At 39.6% G+C, this 19,469-nt stretch overlaps 2 protein-coding genes across 3 annotated transcripts; both read right to left on the reverse strand.

Moving 5' to 3' along the window:
* Positions 1–771: 771 nt before the first annotated feature.
* On the reverse strand, positions 772–6,544 carry LOC115821035 (tripartite motif-containing protein 35-like). Of its 2 annotated transcripts, XM_030784781.1 has the most exons (7): positions 6,488–6,544; positions 3,727–4,101; positions 3,115–3,210; positions 2,586–2,816; positions 2,465–2,487; positions 2,265–2,383; positions 772–1,319 (listed from the first exon to the last, which is right to left on the reverse strand). In XM_030784781.1, the coding sequence occupies exons 1-7, from the start codon at positions 6,542–6,544 to the stop codon at positions 772–774; spliced, it is 1,449 nt and encodes a 482-aa protein (XP_030640641.1). The 2 variants fall into 2 exon arrangements, with proteins under 2 accessions (XP_030640641.1, XP_030640642.1); XM_030784782.1 differs by lacking the exon at positions 6,488–6,544 and having other exon boundaries at positions 3,727–4,122.
* Positions 6,545–7,468: 924 nt separating this feature from the next.
* On the reverse strand, positions 7,469–16,757 carry LOC115821598 (tripartite motif-containing protein 35-like). Its single transcript, XM_030785408.1, has 5 exons — positions 16,353–16,757; positions 11,907–12,002; positions 11,519–11,782; positions 11,182–11,281; positions 7,469–8,016 (listed from the first exon to the last, which is right to left on the reverse strand). The coding sequence occupies exons 1-5, from the start codon at positions 16,755–16,757 to the stop codon at positions 7,469–7,471; spliced, it is 1,413 nt and encodes a 470-aa protein (XP_030641268.1).
* Positions 16,758–19,469: the final 2,712 nt, after the last annotated feature.

A 19,469-nucleotide genomic window follows, 5' to 3' on the forward strand; every position in this document is an offset into this window, starting at 1 on the left:
ATGTATGTGCTTTTGTGCAGAGACATAGGAGCAGAGAGCAGTAACCTCACTGATCTAAGAACAGTACAGATTATCAGCAAACAGGACCTTAACACAAACACATACAGGGATTTTATTCATTTATTTACAATTTAACAATCACCAACATCTCTGCAGTAAACATTAAAGAGACTGACTGAGGTAAATACTTCATTCACACCACACAGAGTGTACCTCTGTGTTTGTGTATTTCTGTGTGTGTGTGTGTGTGTGTGTAAGAGAGAGAGAGAGAGTGAGAGAGAGAGAGGGACAGAGGTGGGGGGACAGACAGAATGGACAGATGGATAGCAGGATATAATTGAGATGATATTTGTGAGATCACACAAAGCAACTAATAAACTATTTGCAGTAGAAACAAGACATAGAAAATAATTAACGATCCATACGTTATTTGTAGACGGATCCTCAAAATGTCCGCATATTGCATGATGCATACTTTGATATTGTTGACACTTTGAGCACGCTGGCATTTCAGTAGACTATTTACGTTATGTGTGTGGCATATTGGCGTTTGCATGTCGTTGCTGGTATGGTACGCAAATAGAGGGGCAGCATAATTCTTTTTCACCTAGAGCGGCAGCGGTGCATACGCCGGTCCTGCGGGGGTGCTGGAGCCTCACTGGGCGAAAGGTGGGGAAACACCTTGGACAGGTGTCCAGTCGTTTGCAGACTTTTAATGTGAAATTTCACATTAACCTGAAGCTTTTTCTCATTTACTAATACACATTTGATCTAACTGAGCCGTTTCACTGTTACACAACATTTCACTGGTAAGATCCTCAGAGGAGAGAGTTCACAGTAATTATAGAAGAATGGCAACATTCTCTCAGTAAAAGTGTGTGTGAAGGTGTGTAGGTGTGTGTTATTTAGAGGATCAGAGAATGAGAGTTTTCCTCTGTCCCAGTCCAGTTCCACTCTGATCCTCTGGAGTTTATTATTCATTGTCAGTGGAGTAGCTGACTCTCCTGAGGCCCATGACCAGTATTCACCATCATCGTCTAACTCAACACACCAGACACTACTGTTATAGAATGTCTTTCCCTTCCTCTCCTTTGACTCTGTGGTCACACCCAAGGACCAGTATGTACTGTCCCCAACATCAACATCCCAGCAGTGTGTCCCTGAGTTAAAACCCTCAGAGCCCAACACACACGCATATGTATCAAATCTCTCTGGATTATCAGGAATCTGCTGTTTCTCATTACTGTATCTCACACTGGTCAGATCCTCAGACAGGATGAGCCATGGTCCTACAGTGTTGGGGTCCAGAATCACAGGAGCTGAAGAGAGAGAACAGAGACAGAGGGAGAGATTTAATATTCAGTCTGTTGTCATGTTTATATTGTTATTAATTAATCTTCAGAGATCACAGTATTAACACAATGTGCTATGGAGTACTACACTTAGATAAGTTATGTGTGTGTGTTTTATTAGACGTGTGTGCATTATTGTAGTTGTATGTGTTGTCTTGGTTGTGTGTGTGTTGTATTGGTTATACATGTTGTACTACTGCTCTTTGTTGTATTAGTTGTTTAATTGGTTTTTCAGTTATGTATGGCGTATTTGTTGTGTATGTTATATTAGTTGTGTGGGTGGTGTATAAACTGTTTGTGTAGTATTCGTCATGTATGTGTTGTATTAGTTGTGTATTGTGAGTTGGTTTAATCTTGCCTAGTACTCTGAGATTTTTCTCTTATTCCACCCTGTTACACTCCTGGATTAAATCCACTCTGTTTAGTCATAAGTGACATTTGTGTCTATAATGATATGTATTTCAGTTACTGTGTATGACTTTATTTTAAGATGGGCTGTGTGGTGTTTTCAGTAACTTCTGGTTTCCTCACATTTGTCCTGTGTTTTGATCTTTGTCTTTCATGCTGCCTCATAAATCCCTGTCTTCTATTCACAAAAAAGGAAACAATTTATAAAAGGCAAAACATAAGAAATGTGACTGGGAGAAACCACTGTCACATCACAGTCTCCTCTCCCCCCCCCCCTCTCCCCCCCCCCCCCCCCCCCCCTCTCTCTCTCTCTCTCTTTCTCTAACATTTCACAGCTTTTTTCTGCTTCATATTAACTCTTTCTTAGAGGTCTTTTATCTTCCATTCAGACCAGTACCTGATGAAAACTGTAGGAAAGTGATCATAAATACATGAGCAACATGCATTAGTGATTGATTTATCAAATCTTGTTTTTTGGTCTAATTATCTCTCACATAAACTCACTGTATTGAGCAAAGTCCTGCGTCTTCTCCCAGACTCTGAACTTCAGGTTGCCCAGGTGCTTTGCCACATTGATCAGTGCTCCTGAAGGCATCTCTGGATCCTGCAGTGTGCACTGGGCTCTGGAATAACATTCAGGAGTCAGAGCTGCTGTGGGTTGTGTATCACAGAAAAAGAAGAGAGTTAAGAGACAGGTTACTTACCTTTTCTTTGTGGCCTCAATGTTCTGTGAAAAGAGAACAAATGTGTTAATCATCAACTATCTACTGATTCTGTGTGTGTGTGTGTGTGTGTGTGTGCGGAGAGAGATGTAGATGTTCTTACTTTCAGAAATGTGATGTCTTTAGCTTTGATCTCCTCTTCAATGGCTCTGATTGTGTCTGAAAGAGATGATATCTCTCTACTCATCTCCTCACTCATCCCCTTCATCATCTGACTCTTCTGCTCCTCTTCCTCTCTCAGTGCAGTTATCCTGACTGCCTCTTCATCGCTCAGAAACTGATGAAGTTTCTCAAACTCCTCCTTGATCTGCCTCTCAGTGTTTTTGGCCTGAGTCTGAAATGAGAAACAGAGAAATATTTAATGAGCACTGTGCACTGTACTAATGATACTGAAAATGTTTCAAAATCATTGTTTTATTTTCAGCTTCTGGGTTTTTGGAATTGATCAATATTGTTCCTGTGATGTGCTCAGTTGTTTTATTTCAGGTTAGCATGCTTTTGTAAAAAGGTCATAGTTGTTCTGTGTCATATAGAGTGTGAAACAGTACATTAGAGAATTTTTGGCAAAATTCTAGCACACTTTTTATAAACACCTCATGAGAAACTGTACAATTTGTACTCTTTATTCTCACCTTAATGTGCTCTGCTGTTTTATCATAGGTCAGCTTGACTTTTTTAAAGTTCTCCAGTTTCTCCTTTAAGGGCTTCAGTGTACTCTTCAGTTCCTTCTGAAAAAATCAGATACATTTGTTTTGTAGAAATTATGGAAATTATTTATATCTCTGATCTCCGGTTGGAAAGGATTGTGTTTGTGTAATACCGACCATACCTCTGTAATACACATCTGACATGTCTGATCTGTGTTCCCATACTACTGTTATTCATTCCATACACCCCAACAACGCACACATACACACACACCTGACTTTTCACTCCCATATAATGTCAAAAATAGACTGACTTAGTTTTGTTAATTTTATTATAACTAAGTACTATTACGTATTGAATATACTCCTAATCCTACACTAATCCCAACCCAATTGAAAAGTACAACATAATGTACATATTGTGTTAATTTCATTCATTTTAAAACTATACTGCATTAGGTCAATTTACTGTAAGTGGAAATGTTGTTTTCCCAAGTTTATAATAATTTAAAATAAATATTAATACAGAAGAAATTTGTATAAGCTTTTTAAGATAAAACATTGTTTCAGTGTTTAATGACCACAACATTATCTTACCCTATTATCATGTGCAGCTTCATCTATTGGACATAATTTGTGGTTTGTGTGTTTTTTTGAAGTCTGACACACCACACACACAGGTTGTTTATCCTCCAGACAGAAGAGTTTGAGTTTCTCACTGTGCAGACTGCAGAGCTCCTCAGACCCTGATGAAGATCTCTGACTTCTCTCCTGTAAGAAAGTCTCACACAGGTTCTTTAACACACGGTTACGAGGAGGCTCAGACGTTGTAGATCGTATCCTACAGATTGGACATTCCTTCAGATTTTTAACTTCCCAGAACTTCTGCAGACAGGCTTTACACAGACTGTGACTACACAAGAGGAGAACGGGATCCTTGAAGATGTCAAAGCAGATAGGACAGGTTAAATCCTCCAAAAGTTCAGAAGCCATTTTCTATCATTAACACTTGATCCTCCGTAACGGCAACGCTGACTGTACTTTGAGTGCTTAACAGCAATCACAGGAATCTCTTTGTTTGGTACGTTTGATAAGTCGTTCTCGTATTCTTGGACACTCGGTGGAGAAAGTTGTGAAGAGCTGCAGACTGACAGACTGGTTTACATTTCCTTCTTTAAGGGGAAGCGTCTCAGGAGGTAAATTTAAATAATCATTCTGATTGGCTCCCCCATGTCTTAAAAATGAAGTCCATCAAGATGTTTCACAAAGAAGCAAAAGCGGCTTTATTTCCCTCTTACAGTAAGGCTGTGTCAGTGGGCGGAGTTTAGATAAAGGACCGAGACATCAGCTTCCCGACACAAAGTTAAATGAAACATATAAATATGCAAACAGTGTAATCATCTTAAACATTGCTGCCTTTGTGTGTTAAGGAGGTTTTTTTTTTGGCTCCAGAGTTTTTTTTTTTTTTGTTTTCATTTTTTTGTTCGTTGTGGGGCTCAAACCATTCTGTATCCATTCTCGATCCAGTCTGTACTTTCCCTAAAATCAACTTCCCAGAAGTGTGCGCCTCAAGAAAGAAAGGAAGAAAGAAAGAAAGGAAGAAAGAAAGAAAGAAAGAGAGGAAGAAAGTGAGAGACAAACATCCTGCAAGTCAGGTTGGACAGGTACTCATTCCAAAGCAGAACCAGGTGTGTTTTTTTTTTGTCTATGTGTGAGAGTTCAAAGTTATTCTAAGAATTATACTTATTTTGAAGACGGAAAAGTGGTCACACATCCTGTGTCCGATACCCTGGTAAAGTCTGAGATGCCCTGGTGCCTGTTTTAGGAACTTTCTGAAAGCGTGATGAATATGAATGTGTCCATTTGAACTCTTCCACTGTTTCTTATTATGCTAGTGATTCACTGTTGATATGAAGTCCTATATGTGTGTACTGTATATATGTATAGTTGTGTATGTGTGTGTATACTGTAAATGTGTATAGTCGTGTATGTGTGTGTGTACTGTAAATGTGTATAGTTGTGTGTGTGTGTGTGAACTGTAAATGTGTATAGTTGTGTATGTGTGTGTGTACTGTAAATGTGTATTGTTGTGTATGTGTGTGTGTGTGTACTGTACATGTGTATAGTCGTGTATGTGTGTGTACACTGTATATCTGTACAGCTATATATGTCCTAACAGGGTGGAATACCTTCATGGCCCATGTCTGAACAAACTACCCACAATTATTATTATTATTATATTTTGACTACCTGAGCTTGGCCAATAAGTATCCCTACAAGAGAAACATGTCATTATTCTGATAGAATGCTAAAAACATGTTGCGATGCTACAACTCAGCTTTAATTCGAATTTGTAGGTAAGTAGGAACAGGAGCACACGGTTACTATTTAGCGTCAGTTAGTATCGAGTCTTAGTATACAGTATATATTTGACCTTTCTATGCATATAAAACACTTAAAAAACACTTCCAAATACACTAAAACATATGAAACACAAAGCCGTCCGTCAAGTCGGAGCACGTTGCCGCTAAAACTATGTTGAGTGTGTAACTTCGTATTTGGCTTAAATTCAGCGTTCTCCTCCCTCGAGCCGATGGACCGCTGAAGCCGCGCAATTTTTTTCATGAGCACAAAGTAGTGCGAGCGTTCATTATTATGAACCTCTGTATTCAACTCAAATTTGTCATATAATAGGCTTTATGGCAGCCCGTTCGCAAGTACGAGTTGGCCGTAAGTCGGACGTTCTTAACCTGGAGACTGCCTGTGAACAGTATTACTTGATTTACTTTTGTCATGCCCTGCTTCCCTCTGTCCTGTTCTGCTAGCCATTTTGTTAAATTAACACATTGCACATAATTAACACATAAATTTCCTGATGTCTTACTTGGCGAATCTGTGTAAATATTCCTGGTTTTCTCATCTTTCCGGGGGCGAAATTGAATTGTCAACCCGTTGTGCAAGCCCGAGACCTGAGGCCGGAAAGTTCCTTAGAAGCCCCCACCCTGGGCATCCAGAACCTCCTTCAAACTGTGACAATTTTAGACATCATGAAAAAAAACCATTTCTTTTCAGAAATAAAACATGTAAAATACACCAGCAGTGTGGAATCTCTTGTAAGAAGAATTAGATCTTTAAGAGACAAAAACTGTCGTTCTAATGTCAGACAGTGAACAATGAAATCTGCTTTATTTATTGTCGAAATAAAGCTTCTCTTCGTTTTGCACTGTTATTCTGCCATCTGCTGTCATAATTAGGTATGACGATCATATGCTCTATTTTGTAAAACACAAAAACACAAAATCACATGCAGTTGTAGGAAGCCATAATGCACAGTGAACAGTCATCTCAAAACAGACACCATCAGAGACGAGAGACTGGAGTGCCTAAAACTGGATTTTGTGTGTACAGTAGACATGAATACTCAACCACAATGTCTAATGTGTCCAGTCAGAGAATACCCTGGATCCACAGTCAGTGCTGAGATAATGTGATGGAGTATTCTGTAAAGGACACAGACAGATGGACAAGACAGAGCTGTTGACTTTGACCTTCACTTACTTATCTTACTCTTGGATCTCAGTGTTAACAGACAGACTGATTAAAACTTTGACCTTCACTGACTCATCTTATTCTTGGATCTCAGTGTTAACAGACAGACTGATTAAAACTTTGACCTTCACTGACTCATCTTGCTCTTGGATCTCAGTGTTGACAGACAGACTGATTAAAACAGGAGCCTGTGAACTCTGATCATTCTGATGTTCTTGGTTTAACCTGCAGCAAATCACTCAATACAAAGAACTGATCCAATGACAACATAATGAAGGATTAATAATGGCTTTATTCAGACTCATCACACACTATAACATACACAGTGTGTTTACAGTACAGTCAGTCAGACATACAGCACAATTACTGTCCAAATCAAACACATACATTACACACAAATCCAGTCAATGCAGGTAACATTATCAATGTGTCAGATGAGTCTTTACATAACTGATATGCTTACTACACATAATGATTGAAATAAAGCCATAACCCCTCAAATAAATAAATAAATAGAAATAAATTTCACTTTAAATCGAAGAAACTTTTCCATATTTTCAGATAGTTAACCTTGATGAGGAAAATGTTCCTCATTTCAGTTCAGATATGTACAGTCATCTTAAACATAAAGAGAGAATAAGGAACCTCCTACATTATAATGTATGATGCGTGTGCTCTTAGAAATACGAAACTGATCATACTGACCTATACACATTTTTAGAATTAGACTTCACAAACTGATGATTTAAAATGATGATTATAAATGCTCATTGATTATTGTACATTTGAACTAATTGTGTTGTTCCACTGTTACACAACACTTCACTGGTAAGACCCTCAGAGGAGAGAGTTTACAGTGACTGTAGAAGAATGGAAACATTCTCTCAGTAAAAGTGTGTGTGAAGGTGTGCAGGTGTGTGTTATTTAGAGGATCAGAGAATGAGAGTTTTCCTCTGTCCCAGTCCAGTTCCACTCTGATCCTCTGGAGTTTATTATTCACTGTCAGTGGAGTCCGTGACCCACCTAAGGCCTGTGACTCACACTGACCATTCTTATAGCGAACACGGCAGACACCAGTGTCAAAGAATGTCTTTTCCTCTTTCGTCTGGTTTGACTCTGTGGTCACACCCAAGGACCAGAATGTACTGTTCCCAACATCAACATCCCAGCAGTGTGTCCCTGAGTTAAAGCCCTCAGAGCCCAGGACACATGGATACCAATCAAATCTCTCTGGATTACTAGGAATCTGCCGTTTGTCATCACTGAATCTCACACTGGTCAGATCCTCAGACAGGATGAGATCTGGTGGTGCAGTGTTGGGGTCCAGAATCACAGGAGCTGAAGAGAGAGAACAGAGGCAAAGAGAGAGATTAAATATTCAATATATTTACATGTTCATAGTGTTACTAATTTATCTTCGCGGATTACTGAGCCTCCCATTAGTGAAGAAAATACAAAGGACAATGAAACCAGTATATTCATAGGCGAGAATGAAACCAGTCCTAAAAACAGAACCACTCATAGTGACAATGGCTTGTATTATGACAAAGTCAAGTGTGTAAATACATATAAACTACAGTGATGTCATTACTGAGAATACTCAATCAAATGTGTTAAAACATATGCACAGTTCTGTGAGAATGTGATGGTTGAGGAATGTGCCTGCAGGAATATGTCTGCAAGCTCAAATAAAGAAATATTATTGATCTGGTGTGACCTTTAGACCTGCTGTAACCTCTATATAATCAGGAGCATCTTTCACTGCTTGTACTGTCTGTAACCTTGGGCGACAATATCTTAGATTAGACAGTCAAAACTGATGAAAGGATGTCGGGCCATGACCATCTGTCACACTGTAAAATTATGTCTGTATTAAAGATAAAATCATATCAGACAAAGGGAAATTGCGAGAGAGCATTTGGGGTTCACTCTGCAGTTGACCTTCGAGAAGATGTTGTGTCAGAGTTCAAAAGGTTAGACAGACTAATTCCACCCCCACATCATGCCACCTCTAAAGTTGTTTGCGTCACTGTATAAATACTTTGTACTTCTCTCTGTTCGGAGACTGTGCTCATAATTGACAAGAGTGCACTCTCCCATGATCGTGCTATTGGAATGAAGGTAAATGATTCATCACACCTGAAGTTTGTTGTCTCTGAGACTTAGCAACTCTCCATAAGGAGACTCCAAACTTCCCTTACTACTACTACTACTACTACTAGACAACAACAAGAAGTAATACAATCATAATGTAAAAGAAAACACATTAGCAGACAAAACAATGACAACAAAGGCAGGATGAGGGGGATGGCGATGATGAGGAGGCTGACAGGGAGGGATGAAGAGGACAGAGGGGGGCAGGACATACCTGGGAGGAAGACAGCCACACTCATACAAGACAGTCACACATAAGCATAAGAGACACACAAACACAGAAGATGAGGGGGAAAGGAGAGCATTAGTGGAGTATCAGGACTTAATAAAGCAAATAAAGAAAGTAGTGCATAGATGCATCAACTCAGCGAAGCTGATGGCTGTGGAAGGCACAGGAGGAGCGGGGTCATGCAGGACAAGTAGGGCCAGGGAACACAGGGCAAGGGCACAAAGTCAAGCCGCCGACCTAAAGATGAGAGTCACATCTATGGAGCGAGAGAAAGACATCAACCACTCCCACAGAAACACAGGAGGACAGGTTAGTTATAGAGAACAACACGGTCAAGACAGAAAATAGAGGGGAGAGAGAGGAGAGAGAATCTGTGAGAGACATCTAAACCAGCAGAAACTAAACTAGACTATGACAGGAGAGCCTACAGGCAGAGACTAAAGGCTGATTTATACTTCTGCATAGGCTCTATGCGGAGCCTACGCCGTAGCCTATACGAGTGGCCTACGCTGTTGTGAGCATTTATACTTCTGCGTTGGTGTGTCTGCGTTGCTCTGTAATTACATCGCCAAAATGCCAAACAGCAAACGCCAAAACCCACGTGCTGGTTACAATAGGTAAGAATATCGTCAGCATAACAATGAAAGCTAATGTTATAACTATGAATAATGTCACTAAGAGGGAGCATGTAAATAGAGAATAGGAGAGGGCCAAGGACTGACCCCTGAGGAACACCATAGCTCATGCTATTCAGAGGTCACAGTATTATAGTGGACATACTGCTTCCTGTCAGGCAAGATTTAAACCAAGGGAGCACAGGCCACGAATGCCAGTTTGATTTTCCAGGCGCTTTAACAATATGGCGTGATCGACCGTGTCCAGTGCTGCACTCAGATCAAGTAAAGAAAAAAATAGAGGTGTTACTAGCATCCATGGCTAATAAAAGATCATTAGTTACTCTAGTAAGCTCGGTTTCAATAGAGTGACAACACCTGAAGCATTTAAGTAGAGGCCTGATCACAGCTGTTTTAAAAGCGGAGTGTAAAACGCCAGATTTAAGTGACATATTTAGAAGGTTTAGCATTTCTGGGCCGAGAACCGAGAAAAGCTCAGTGTAAAGTTTAGGGGGTAGGGGGTCAAGCAGCCAAGAGGCGGGAGCAGGAGAGTTACTTGAAAAATAATTAGAAAGTGTTCTGAGAGGGCAGCGGAGTAGGGAGAGATGACTATTTGAGAGACATCTATTCCATAAGCTAGAATAAGGTCTAAAGTGTTGCCATTAAAATGAGTGGGTTTCTGGACATGTTGGTTAAAACCAAAAGTGTCAATGATAGCTGTGAAAGCTTTATTAAGGGGATCAGAACTGTTGTTGATGTGGATATGAAAGTCCCCCAGTATAAGGATTTTATCCACTCTAGTTATAATAACTGAGATAAATTCAGAGAACTCATCTAGAAAATGACTATAGGGCCCCAGGGTGCGATAGATGGATCACTACTGTGAGGAAAGATGAGGTAATGCAATTAAATAGGATGCTATGCCATCACAAGTCACGACTAGCTGGCGAGCCAGAGGGCTAAACAACCAGATTTAGGGATGGGTACTAACTTTGGCTGGTACTAGCCAACTATCTTGCAAAGCAAACTATGCCTGTATTTCTCAAATGCAGTTAAGTGTGTATAACTAATTGCATTTCATTTTCACATGTTTGAAAAAGGGATTGTCTATGTGTTGTATTAGTTGTGTGTGTGTGTGTGTGTGTGTGTGTGTGTGTGTGTGTGTGTTTGTGGTACTAGTTGTATGTGTGTTGCAGGCTATTAGTTGTGTGTGTTGTATTAGCTGTATGTTATGAGTTGGGTTTAATCTGGTCTAACGTTCTGAGATTCTCCTCTAATCTCAGGTGTTACACCCTGAGATTAAATTCACACTGTTCAGTTATATTTGAGATTTGTGTTTCTGTTGATATATATCTTACCAACTGAATATGATTTTATTTTATGTAAAGACATTAGTCACATTTCTATGGTGTGGTGACTGTATTTCCCCTAATAACTCCAGTCTGGTCTTTGACCACTACCTTGCCAAAACTAAAAAAGTATAAAAACTACAAAAAAAACCCTCACTGTATTGAACAATGTCCTGCATCTTCTCCCACACTCTGAACTTCAGGTTGCCCAGGTGCTTTGCCACACTGATCAGTGCTCCTGAAACAGTCTCTGGATCCTGCAGTGTGTCAAGTGTGCATTCAGCTCTGGAAAAAAACATGACACAGTCAGAAGTGACAGACATTTGGGTTCAAACTCAGACCAACAAAAACAGGACATTGGAATTTTACCTTTTCACTATGGTCTTGAAGTCCTGCAAAAGGGCAACAGTTTTAAATGAATTCATTAGAGGTTTTTTATAGTATTTATACATTAATGTTTTTGTGGTATGTCTTTTCACAAGACTGAATGAGACAGGGAGACAGAATGTGTGTGTTTTGGTTTTTACCTTTAAGAGTGATGTGTCATCATTTCTTATCACATTTTCTATGGCTCTGACCGTCTGTGAGAGAGATGATATTTCACTGTTTATCTCCGCAATCTTCTCCTTCATCATCTGACTCTTCTGCTCCTCTTCCTCTCTCAGTGCAGTTATCCTGGCTGTCTCTTCATCTCGTAGAAACCGGTGAAGCCTCTTAAACTCCTCCTTAATCTTCCACTCTGTGTGTGCAGTCTGGTTCTGGAGAAGACACATTAGAATAAATTACAGTGTGTCCCATTCACAGAGTTTTCACACTTTTATTTAACCGTGCATCATGTAAAATCTAAAATTTCTATTATAAGCATCAGTGCTGTATTCTCACCTTAATATGGTCTGTTGTTTTATTCCAGTTTTGTTTCATGTCTTTAAAGATCTTCAGTTTGTCCTGTAAGGGCTTCAGTGCAGTCAGAAGTTCCTCCTAGAACACATCACTGTTTTAACAGAGCTGTTTGACCTGTTACACTGGTATTTATTGAAGATACAATCACTGAAAAGTGAAATGTGGAGTTCTTAATGATTAGAGGAGGTGGAATGTACAGAGGACACAGGCTTGTCCACATCTACAGTGTGGTGATACCTGGTCTGGACTCTGTCCCACTCAAAGGCCCAGTCACATACAACGACTCATTAAATAACAGTTCACTAATAGAAGTTACCAACGAGATCACTTCTCACTACATTATGAGATATGAGATTGGCAGGCCTGTAGTGTTGTAATCAAACAGAAATCAAACTTCTACAACTGGGATAGTTGTAACTTCACCACATTACAAAGTATCAACACTACATAACAATAAGTAACTGATTCTTTGCATTTATGCCCAAATATAAATACATACAGACATATTGTTGTGCCAGTGGTATAGGGAAATTCTGGTTAATGGTTCACTGTGAATATTAGACTTCAGACTAATATCACTTAGCAGTAACCATAACCTTATTTCTGAGCCTGAACCCGGTGAAATTACAGTTATTCTGAAAACCTCTATTTCTAGCCTAGCGCTCTGATGGGGTAACAGCTAGTCAAAGGTTTACTATCAACACTTGAAATACATATAGAAATTGTCCTTTAGAGAATGAATTGGGCATTTTACTATCTTATGCATTCAAGTTTTTACATTATTCACTAAAACTACTGTTACTAACATTATAATGTAGTAACTGGCATATAACCTAATAACGTATTACATAATGCGCAAAAACTTATGTTATATGTAACTTATATGTTACATTATGCGATCAGCATTTTTCTTAAATTATAGGCATATGATTAAATTACGTGTTTTTATTAAATTTTTTACATTATGTGCCTATATTACATTATGTCCAGTTATTACACTATTTGCAGTGGTTACGTTATGAGTTGCTACAGGCCGGGAGAGTCTCTTAGCGTCGCGGATCTTCTGAAGTGGTGAGGTTGGGCTGATTCTTTGCAGAGACGAGCAGGAGAGATCAGACAGGCTACATTATGGTTGGCACAACCGGAGCTCAACTGAGGTTGACTCCTTAGTTTGCTGCACAAAGCGGCACTGATTAGAAACACCTGTCGGCACTCTCCTTCTTTCTCCTGTTTTTAGGAATTTGTGAAGTTTCAAAACTTGGGATACTACACACACTATACACACACGGTACTTAACATGATAATAGAGCTTTGCGAATAGGATTTGGAAAGTTGGGTAGCCGTGGTGTAGAGCTTAGCAAATCAGGCTCATAACCGAAAGCCTTTTGTTTCAATTCCCAGGACTGACACCCACGACTGTGTACCCTTAATGATAGTAAACATTGCTGAAGAGCCCAATATCACTATTTATAGTCCCAAAGGGCTTTACATGTGTATAATGAAGTTAAATCAGAATTATAGTATTCATAAGTTAGAGAAAATAGATAAGGCTCAGTTGCCAGTGGACTTTTTAACTTTTAACCATTAATTGTCCAGAAGCTTGAGAGCGAAGGGTACGAGGGGGCTTATAGGGTGTAATTAAGTCAGAGAGGTAGGCTGGCACAAGCCCATGTAAAATTTTATATGTTAATAAGGGGACCATAAAATCTTCCCTTGCATGAATTGGGAGCCAAGGAAGGGAAGCCAGGACTGGTGTAATGTGATGAAACTCCCTTGTTCTGGTTAGAGTTCTGGCAGCAGCATTCTGGACCACCTGAAGACCACTGGTAATAGAGGCCGACAGTCCAGAGTACAGAACATTGCAGTAATCGAGGCAAGATGTGACGAATGCCTGAGCAATGGTTTCTGCATCAGCCATACTAAGAAAGAGCCTAATTTTAACGATGTTACGTAGGTGAAAAAGGGCAGTTTTGGGAGTGTTTTTGATATGAGTGACTAGCGAGAGACTAGAGTCAAAAATCACACCAAGGTTTTTAGCTGCAGAGTTTTGAGAGATGATACAGTTCTCAAAATGTAAGGTAAGATTGGTAAAAAGACCAATGACCAGCATTTAAGTCTTGCCTGTGTCAAGCATCAGGAAATTTGAGGACATCCAACCCTTAATAGCACAAAGACATGCCTCAAGGTTAGCCAATTCAGAGCGGTCATTGTGCTGGATAGGCAAGAAAATCTGATTATCATCAGCATAAGAATGAAAGTTAATGTTGTAACTACGAATAATGTCACCCAAAGGGAGCATGTAAATAGAAAATAGAAGAGGGCCAAGGACTGACCCCTGAGGAACACCATAGTCAAGCTCACGGTATTCAGAGGTCACATTATCATAGTGGACACACTGCTTTCTGTCAGACAGATCAGATTTAAACGAAGAGAGCGCCAGGCCACGAATGCCAATTTGATTTTCCAGGTGCTTTAACAATATGGTGTGATCGACCATGTCCAGTGCTGCACTCAGATAAAGCAGAATAAGAACAGAAGTAGCACCAGTGTCCATGGCTAATAAAAGATCATTAGTTACTCTAGTAAGTGAAGTTTCAGTAGAGTGAAAACGCCTGAAGCCTGACTGAAATATTTCAAACAGATTGTTAGAGAGCATATGGGCTATCAGCTGAGCAGCTACAATTTTTTCAGTTATTTTAGAAAGAAAAGGGAGATTGGAGATCAGCCTTTAATTATTTAAGGCTTCAGGATCAAGGTTCGTTTATTTAATTAAAAGCCTGATCACAGCCATTTTAAAAGCAGAGCGTAAAACACCAGATTTAAGTGGCATATTTAGAAGGTGTAGCATTGTTGGGCTGAGGACCGAAAAAAAGGTTAATGTAAAGCTAAGAAGGTAGGGGATCAAGGAGGTAAGACACTGGTTTACCAGAGTGCACCAATTTGGACAACTCCTCTAGGGAGATGAGGTTAAACTGAGTTAAAGGGTGCACATCAAGATTAATCTCAGGCGCATTGATGGAGGGCGTGCAGGCGGTCTGATTTAATTAATTAATTTGAATATCACGATGACTTAAGTCTATTTTTGGCGAGAAAAATCCCCAAAATCGTTAGCAGTAAAAGGGCTAGACTGAGCGGAGTGATTCTGGGTAAGTTTAGATACTGTATCAAAAAGGAACCTGGGGTTACTTTTGTTAACATTAATTATTTTCGAGTAAAACGTGCATTTGGCTGTGTAGACAGCCGTGTACAATCTATAAGGCTGTCGTGCCAGGCGAGGCGAAAAACCTCTAGTTTAGTTGCCCGCCAGTTTCGTTCCAATTTCCCACACATCTGCAGCGCGCAGGTTTCATTATTAAACCAGGGTGTTGAGTGTTTACGCCTATTTTTAATAGTTAGTGGTGCTACGATATCTAGTGCATAACGGAGGGTAGAATTTACTGTCCGTCAAGTCGTTCAAAGACCTTTGCTGATCATTGAAAGAGTTGAGAGCAGCAGGAAGCAGATCAGCGAGCGCAGCAGTCGTGGAAGCATGAATGCGACGGCAGCTGCGAACAGTGGTAGAGACAACTGGCGTGAACGGGAGAGTTACTTGGAAAGTAATAAGAGAATGGTCTGAGAGGGAAAGGTACTTAATCCCAATGCCCCCCGGACGCAAAGAACGCTGCTCATGCGTCTGGTGTGTGTGATCACTACTGGTGTATTGGATGGGTTAAATGCAGAAGACAAATTCACTGCTCACTGTTCACAATGTGTGTGTGTGAGATTTACATTTACATCCTTCTTTTTAACCGGATGGACCTGTTCCAGATTTCATGCTGTTCCATATGTCATACGACACTGGCTGTAAACTTTCCCTTGAGATCAAAGTAAGATAGAAGTATTTAGCTCCAGTACATTTTATTTTGCGTTGAATTTATTTTCTTTTGGTTTATCAACTTGTTACAAATGAATAGATTATTGGTGGTACAGTTTAATATGCTCCCTAACATTATAATCATTCCTACAGTGTTTCAAATCACCTTGAGATACAGTATTCTTCCCTCGCTCTCCCTCCCCCCCTTTCTCTTTCTCTTTCTTTCGCTTGTTCTTTCTCTCTTTGTTTGTCATTAGGTTAAAAAAGGCAGAGTTTGTAAAAAAGGTAGAGCTTGCAAACCTTCAGCTCATGCATTCCAAACTGACATAGCCATTAGTAGCAATATGCTAGTTTTTTATTGTTTGTCTTTTAAGTAAGGTTAGATAGGAGAACATGTGAAACATTTATTAGCCCATGTATTGCAACATAAAAAGTCTCTCCTCCAGTTGCTGCCCGACAATATTTACTGAAATGCACACACACACACACACACACACACACACACACACACACTTTGTCCCCCTCATTTTTTCCTCCTTGTGAGAAAATTGAATATGAACAAGTAGATTTCTTACCCTGTATTCACAAGCTGCTTCATTAATGGAACAGAATTTGTGATTTATGTGTTTATCTGAGGTCTGACACGCCTCACACACAAGCTGTTTATCCTCCAGACAGAAGAGTTTGAGTTTCTCACTGTGGAGACTGCAGGTCTCCTCAGATCCCACTGAAGATTCCTCAAAGCTTTTCTGTAAGAAAGTCTCACACAGGTTCTTTAGAGCCATGTTAGGTGGAGGCAGGTCTCTTGAGGATTTTCTCTTACAAACTGGACACTCCTTGGAATCTTTGTTTTTCCAGAACTGCTGCAGACAGTCTTTACACATACTGTGACTACAGGACAGGAGAACAGGATCACTGTAGATGTTACGGCACACAGGGCAGGAGAAATCCTCTTCTGATAGCAAAGCTTTGGAAGCCATTTTCTCAGACAGGAACACTTGATCTTCTGTATTGTCAGTGTCGACTGTTACATTCCTTTAGTTTTGTTTTTATAAGTCCTGTATCGTGTGAATGAGTCCTGTATCGTGGAACTGAAAAGACTGAACTTTACTTCCTTCTCTTAGGGAGGCTCCTGGAGAGTGGAGTTTAAATGAAGATTGTGATTAGCTGCTGTTCTGAATGAGCGTAATGACTGAATATGTGTCTATGGTGAATATTCTCTTAGTCTGCTGATGGGTCATGTTTAGTCAGCTCTGTGTGTTGAAGTCAGTTGAAGTCAGTTCTCATCCCAGTCACATCAAACCAACCAGTGAGTGACCGGATCAGAGTTACTAGAGAGATTTGGTGTGAGGAGTTGATAAATTTCCTAGCTACTGTAATCTGAGAGGGTTGCATCTGTAACAGTGGGCTGACTTATGGATAGCAGTTGAACAGGTTAGATGGAGGAAATACCTTACAACTCAGGATGTGAAAGTATGAGGAACAAGTGATCAGATTTACAGCAGTTTGACGAGTTAAAAAAAAGCACGTCTTTGTCTTGCTTATGAAATACACAATGCTAACACTCAGTAGTGCTTTTTCTGACACGACTGGTGTAATTAATTGAGAAAATGATGTCAAACAATCATTTCGCCAACAATATGAAATTTGGATTGAAAAAAAGAGCAGGTTGTCTGTCATGTTGTAACAAAGGAGAAAAACTCAGACCAGTGGTCACATATGAATCCCCAACACCCTCTCTGTGCGTTTGACACTCACATTAATTCACTTATCAAACACTTTTGTTCAGGGCAAGTGTTCACAGTTTGGTTGTCAACTGAAACATCACTTTCACCATTGTGTGAATCTGGTCGGTCTGAATGATTAAATGGAAGAATCAGTTTAACCGTCCTCAATGAACAACCTCAGACTGTTCAGCCTAGATCACAAAACTGTCGTGTAAGTCTGTGCTGAGTTAAGTATACTGTGATCAAAAGATAATGCGTGAGAGGTCGACAGTATCTGCTTGGTCTGGTCTGACTGGTTACTTTAGTTGCAGTTCATATAGAAATATTTGTTGTTATCTGTGATTCTTTCTCACAAACTTCAACTCCTCAAAACTGGCAAAGAAATTTCAGATTCACAGACCTATCAGTTAAATCAATCTTGTCAGTGTTTGAAATAAATGAAACAAAATGGAAAAGTCTAAAAATGAAATGTTCACTACATTCACACAGTTAACCTTAACTGACTGTAAGGGTGGCAAGCTGATACAGTGCTGTGCAGTGAGTAAACCTCACTCCTCGACACCCCAAGGGGCGCGCTAGCAAGCAAGAGTTTTAGCCTCCTTGCTAATGTGCCTGACTTCCTTTCCTGAGGTCGCAAGTTCGAGTCTAGGGCAGGGCTGCGTTTGTCTGTATAAACAATGGAGATTACATGACCAAACCATATATCCTAATGATAGTGTATAATGAACCTAACCGACCAAGCCAAATAACCTAAAGACAGATTATGAGCAGATTATTTTAACATGTCTCAGTTAAAAATCACTCTGTGCTGAGTTTGTACCAGTGCAGGTGACTGTTTTTTAAATGTGTGTGTTGGTGATCCAGCACTGGGGTCTTTCTTTCACCAACAGGGTCCTGTCAGTTCCATATCTTTATATTTGGGTTGGTTCCTGTCATTGTCTCTTCACCCTTGTCAACACAGGAAATCTCTCATTGACTTTCCCTTTGTGTGCAGAATAAACGTATGAGAGGTTTGACTAATCTAACTCTCTTATTTATTTTCTCATTACGCTGGCTGATCATTTCTTTATGAGGATTCACATGAGTCAGTTTTTCATACAGGAAGGTATCTCTTAAAAGACTGGTTAGGCAAACAGGGCCCAGTAAGAATTGAACCTTTGGCTATTACTCAGTCTACAGTGAGGGAGACATCACACTTCATGAAGTCCTGACCCTCACGCGTGTGTTAGGTATAAGAAAAGACTGAAGTCAGAGAGCTGCCTGGAGCAACGTTTTTTCTGACTGAAGCACTGTAATTGCAGTAGTCATAGTAACCACTGGCAAGTGGTTAGAAGGATGGATAGAAACTGATATATGTGATGTTACATCACGTAATCAGGAGAGAACGTTTTGTGGTTTCTGATCGTGGAAAAAAAAAACCTCTTCACAGGAGAAAAAAGAAAAATAAAATAATTTATGACACATTTCTTTAGGGGTAGCCTCTGTTATTCGGTATATTGAGGTGTACAGCAGATTACATGTTGCGAAGTTTTGAACACTGTTAAAATAAGGACATTTACAATTTAAGGACATTTGGAGTGTAAAACTTTATCATTTTGACAGACATGAATATGTTGTTTTACAGATATGGATTGTTTAATAACTACAATCATATTTATGATCCAATGAGGAGCCAGTGAGACAGTTTAGCAAGAAGATGGCTGTGATAGATCATTTGAGATAAAGTCTTTGAGAAAAAGCATGTTTTTTTCTTTTGATTTTGCTGTGTATCATTTAATTTGAGTGCTGAGTGCTATAATGTAAATTTAATCTTATCTGTACAATATAATTTTAGACAACGAAAAGATTCAGTCTGTGTTTCATGAAAATGTGAAATCAACACTCTTAAACCACATACACTTTTAAATCAGACATCACAAATTTAAATGTCACATTAATACAATGAGGAGCCAGTGAGATGGCGGA

Source organism: Chanos chanos, chromosome 9 (genome assembly GCF_902362185.1).
Source record: "Chanos chanos chromosome 9, fChaCha1.1, whole genome shotgun sequence".
Lineage (NCBI taxonomy): Eukaryota > Metazoa > Chordata > Actinopteri > Gonorynchiformes > Chanidae > Chanos > Chanos chanos.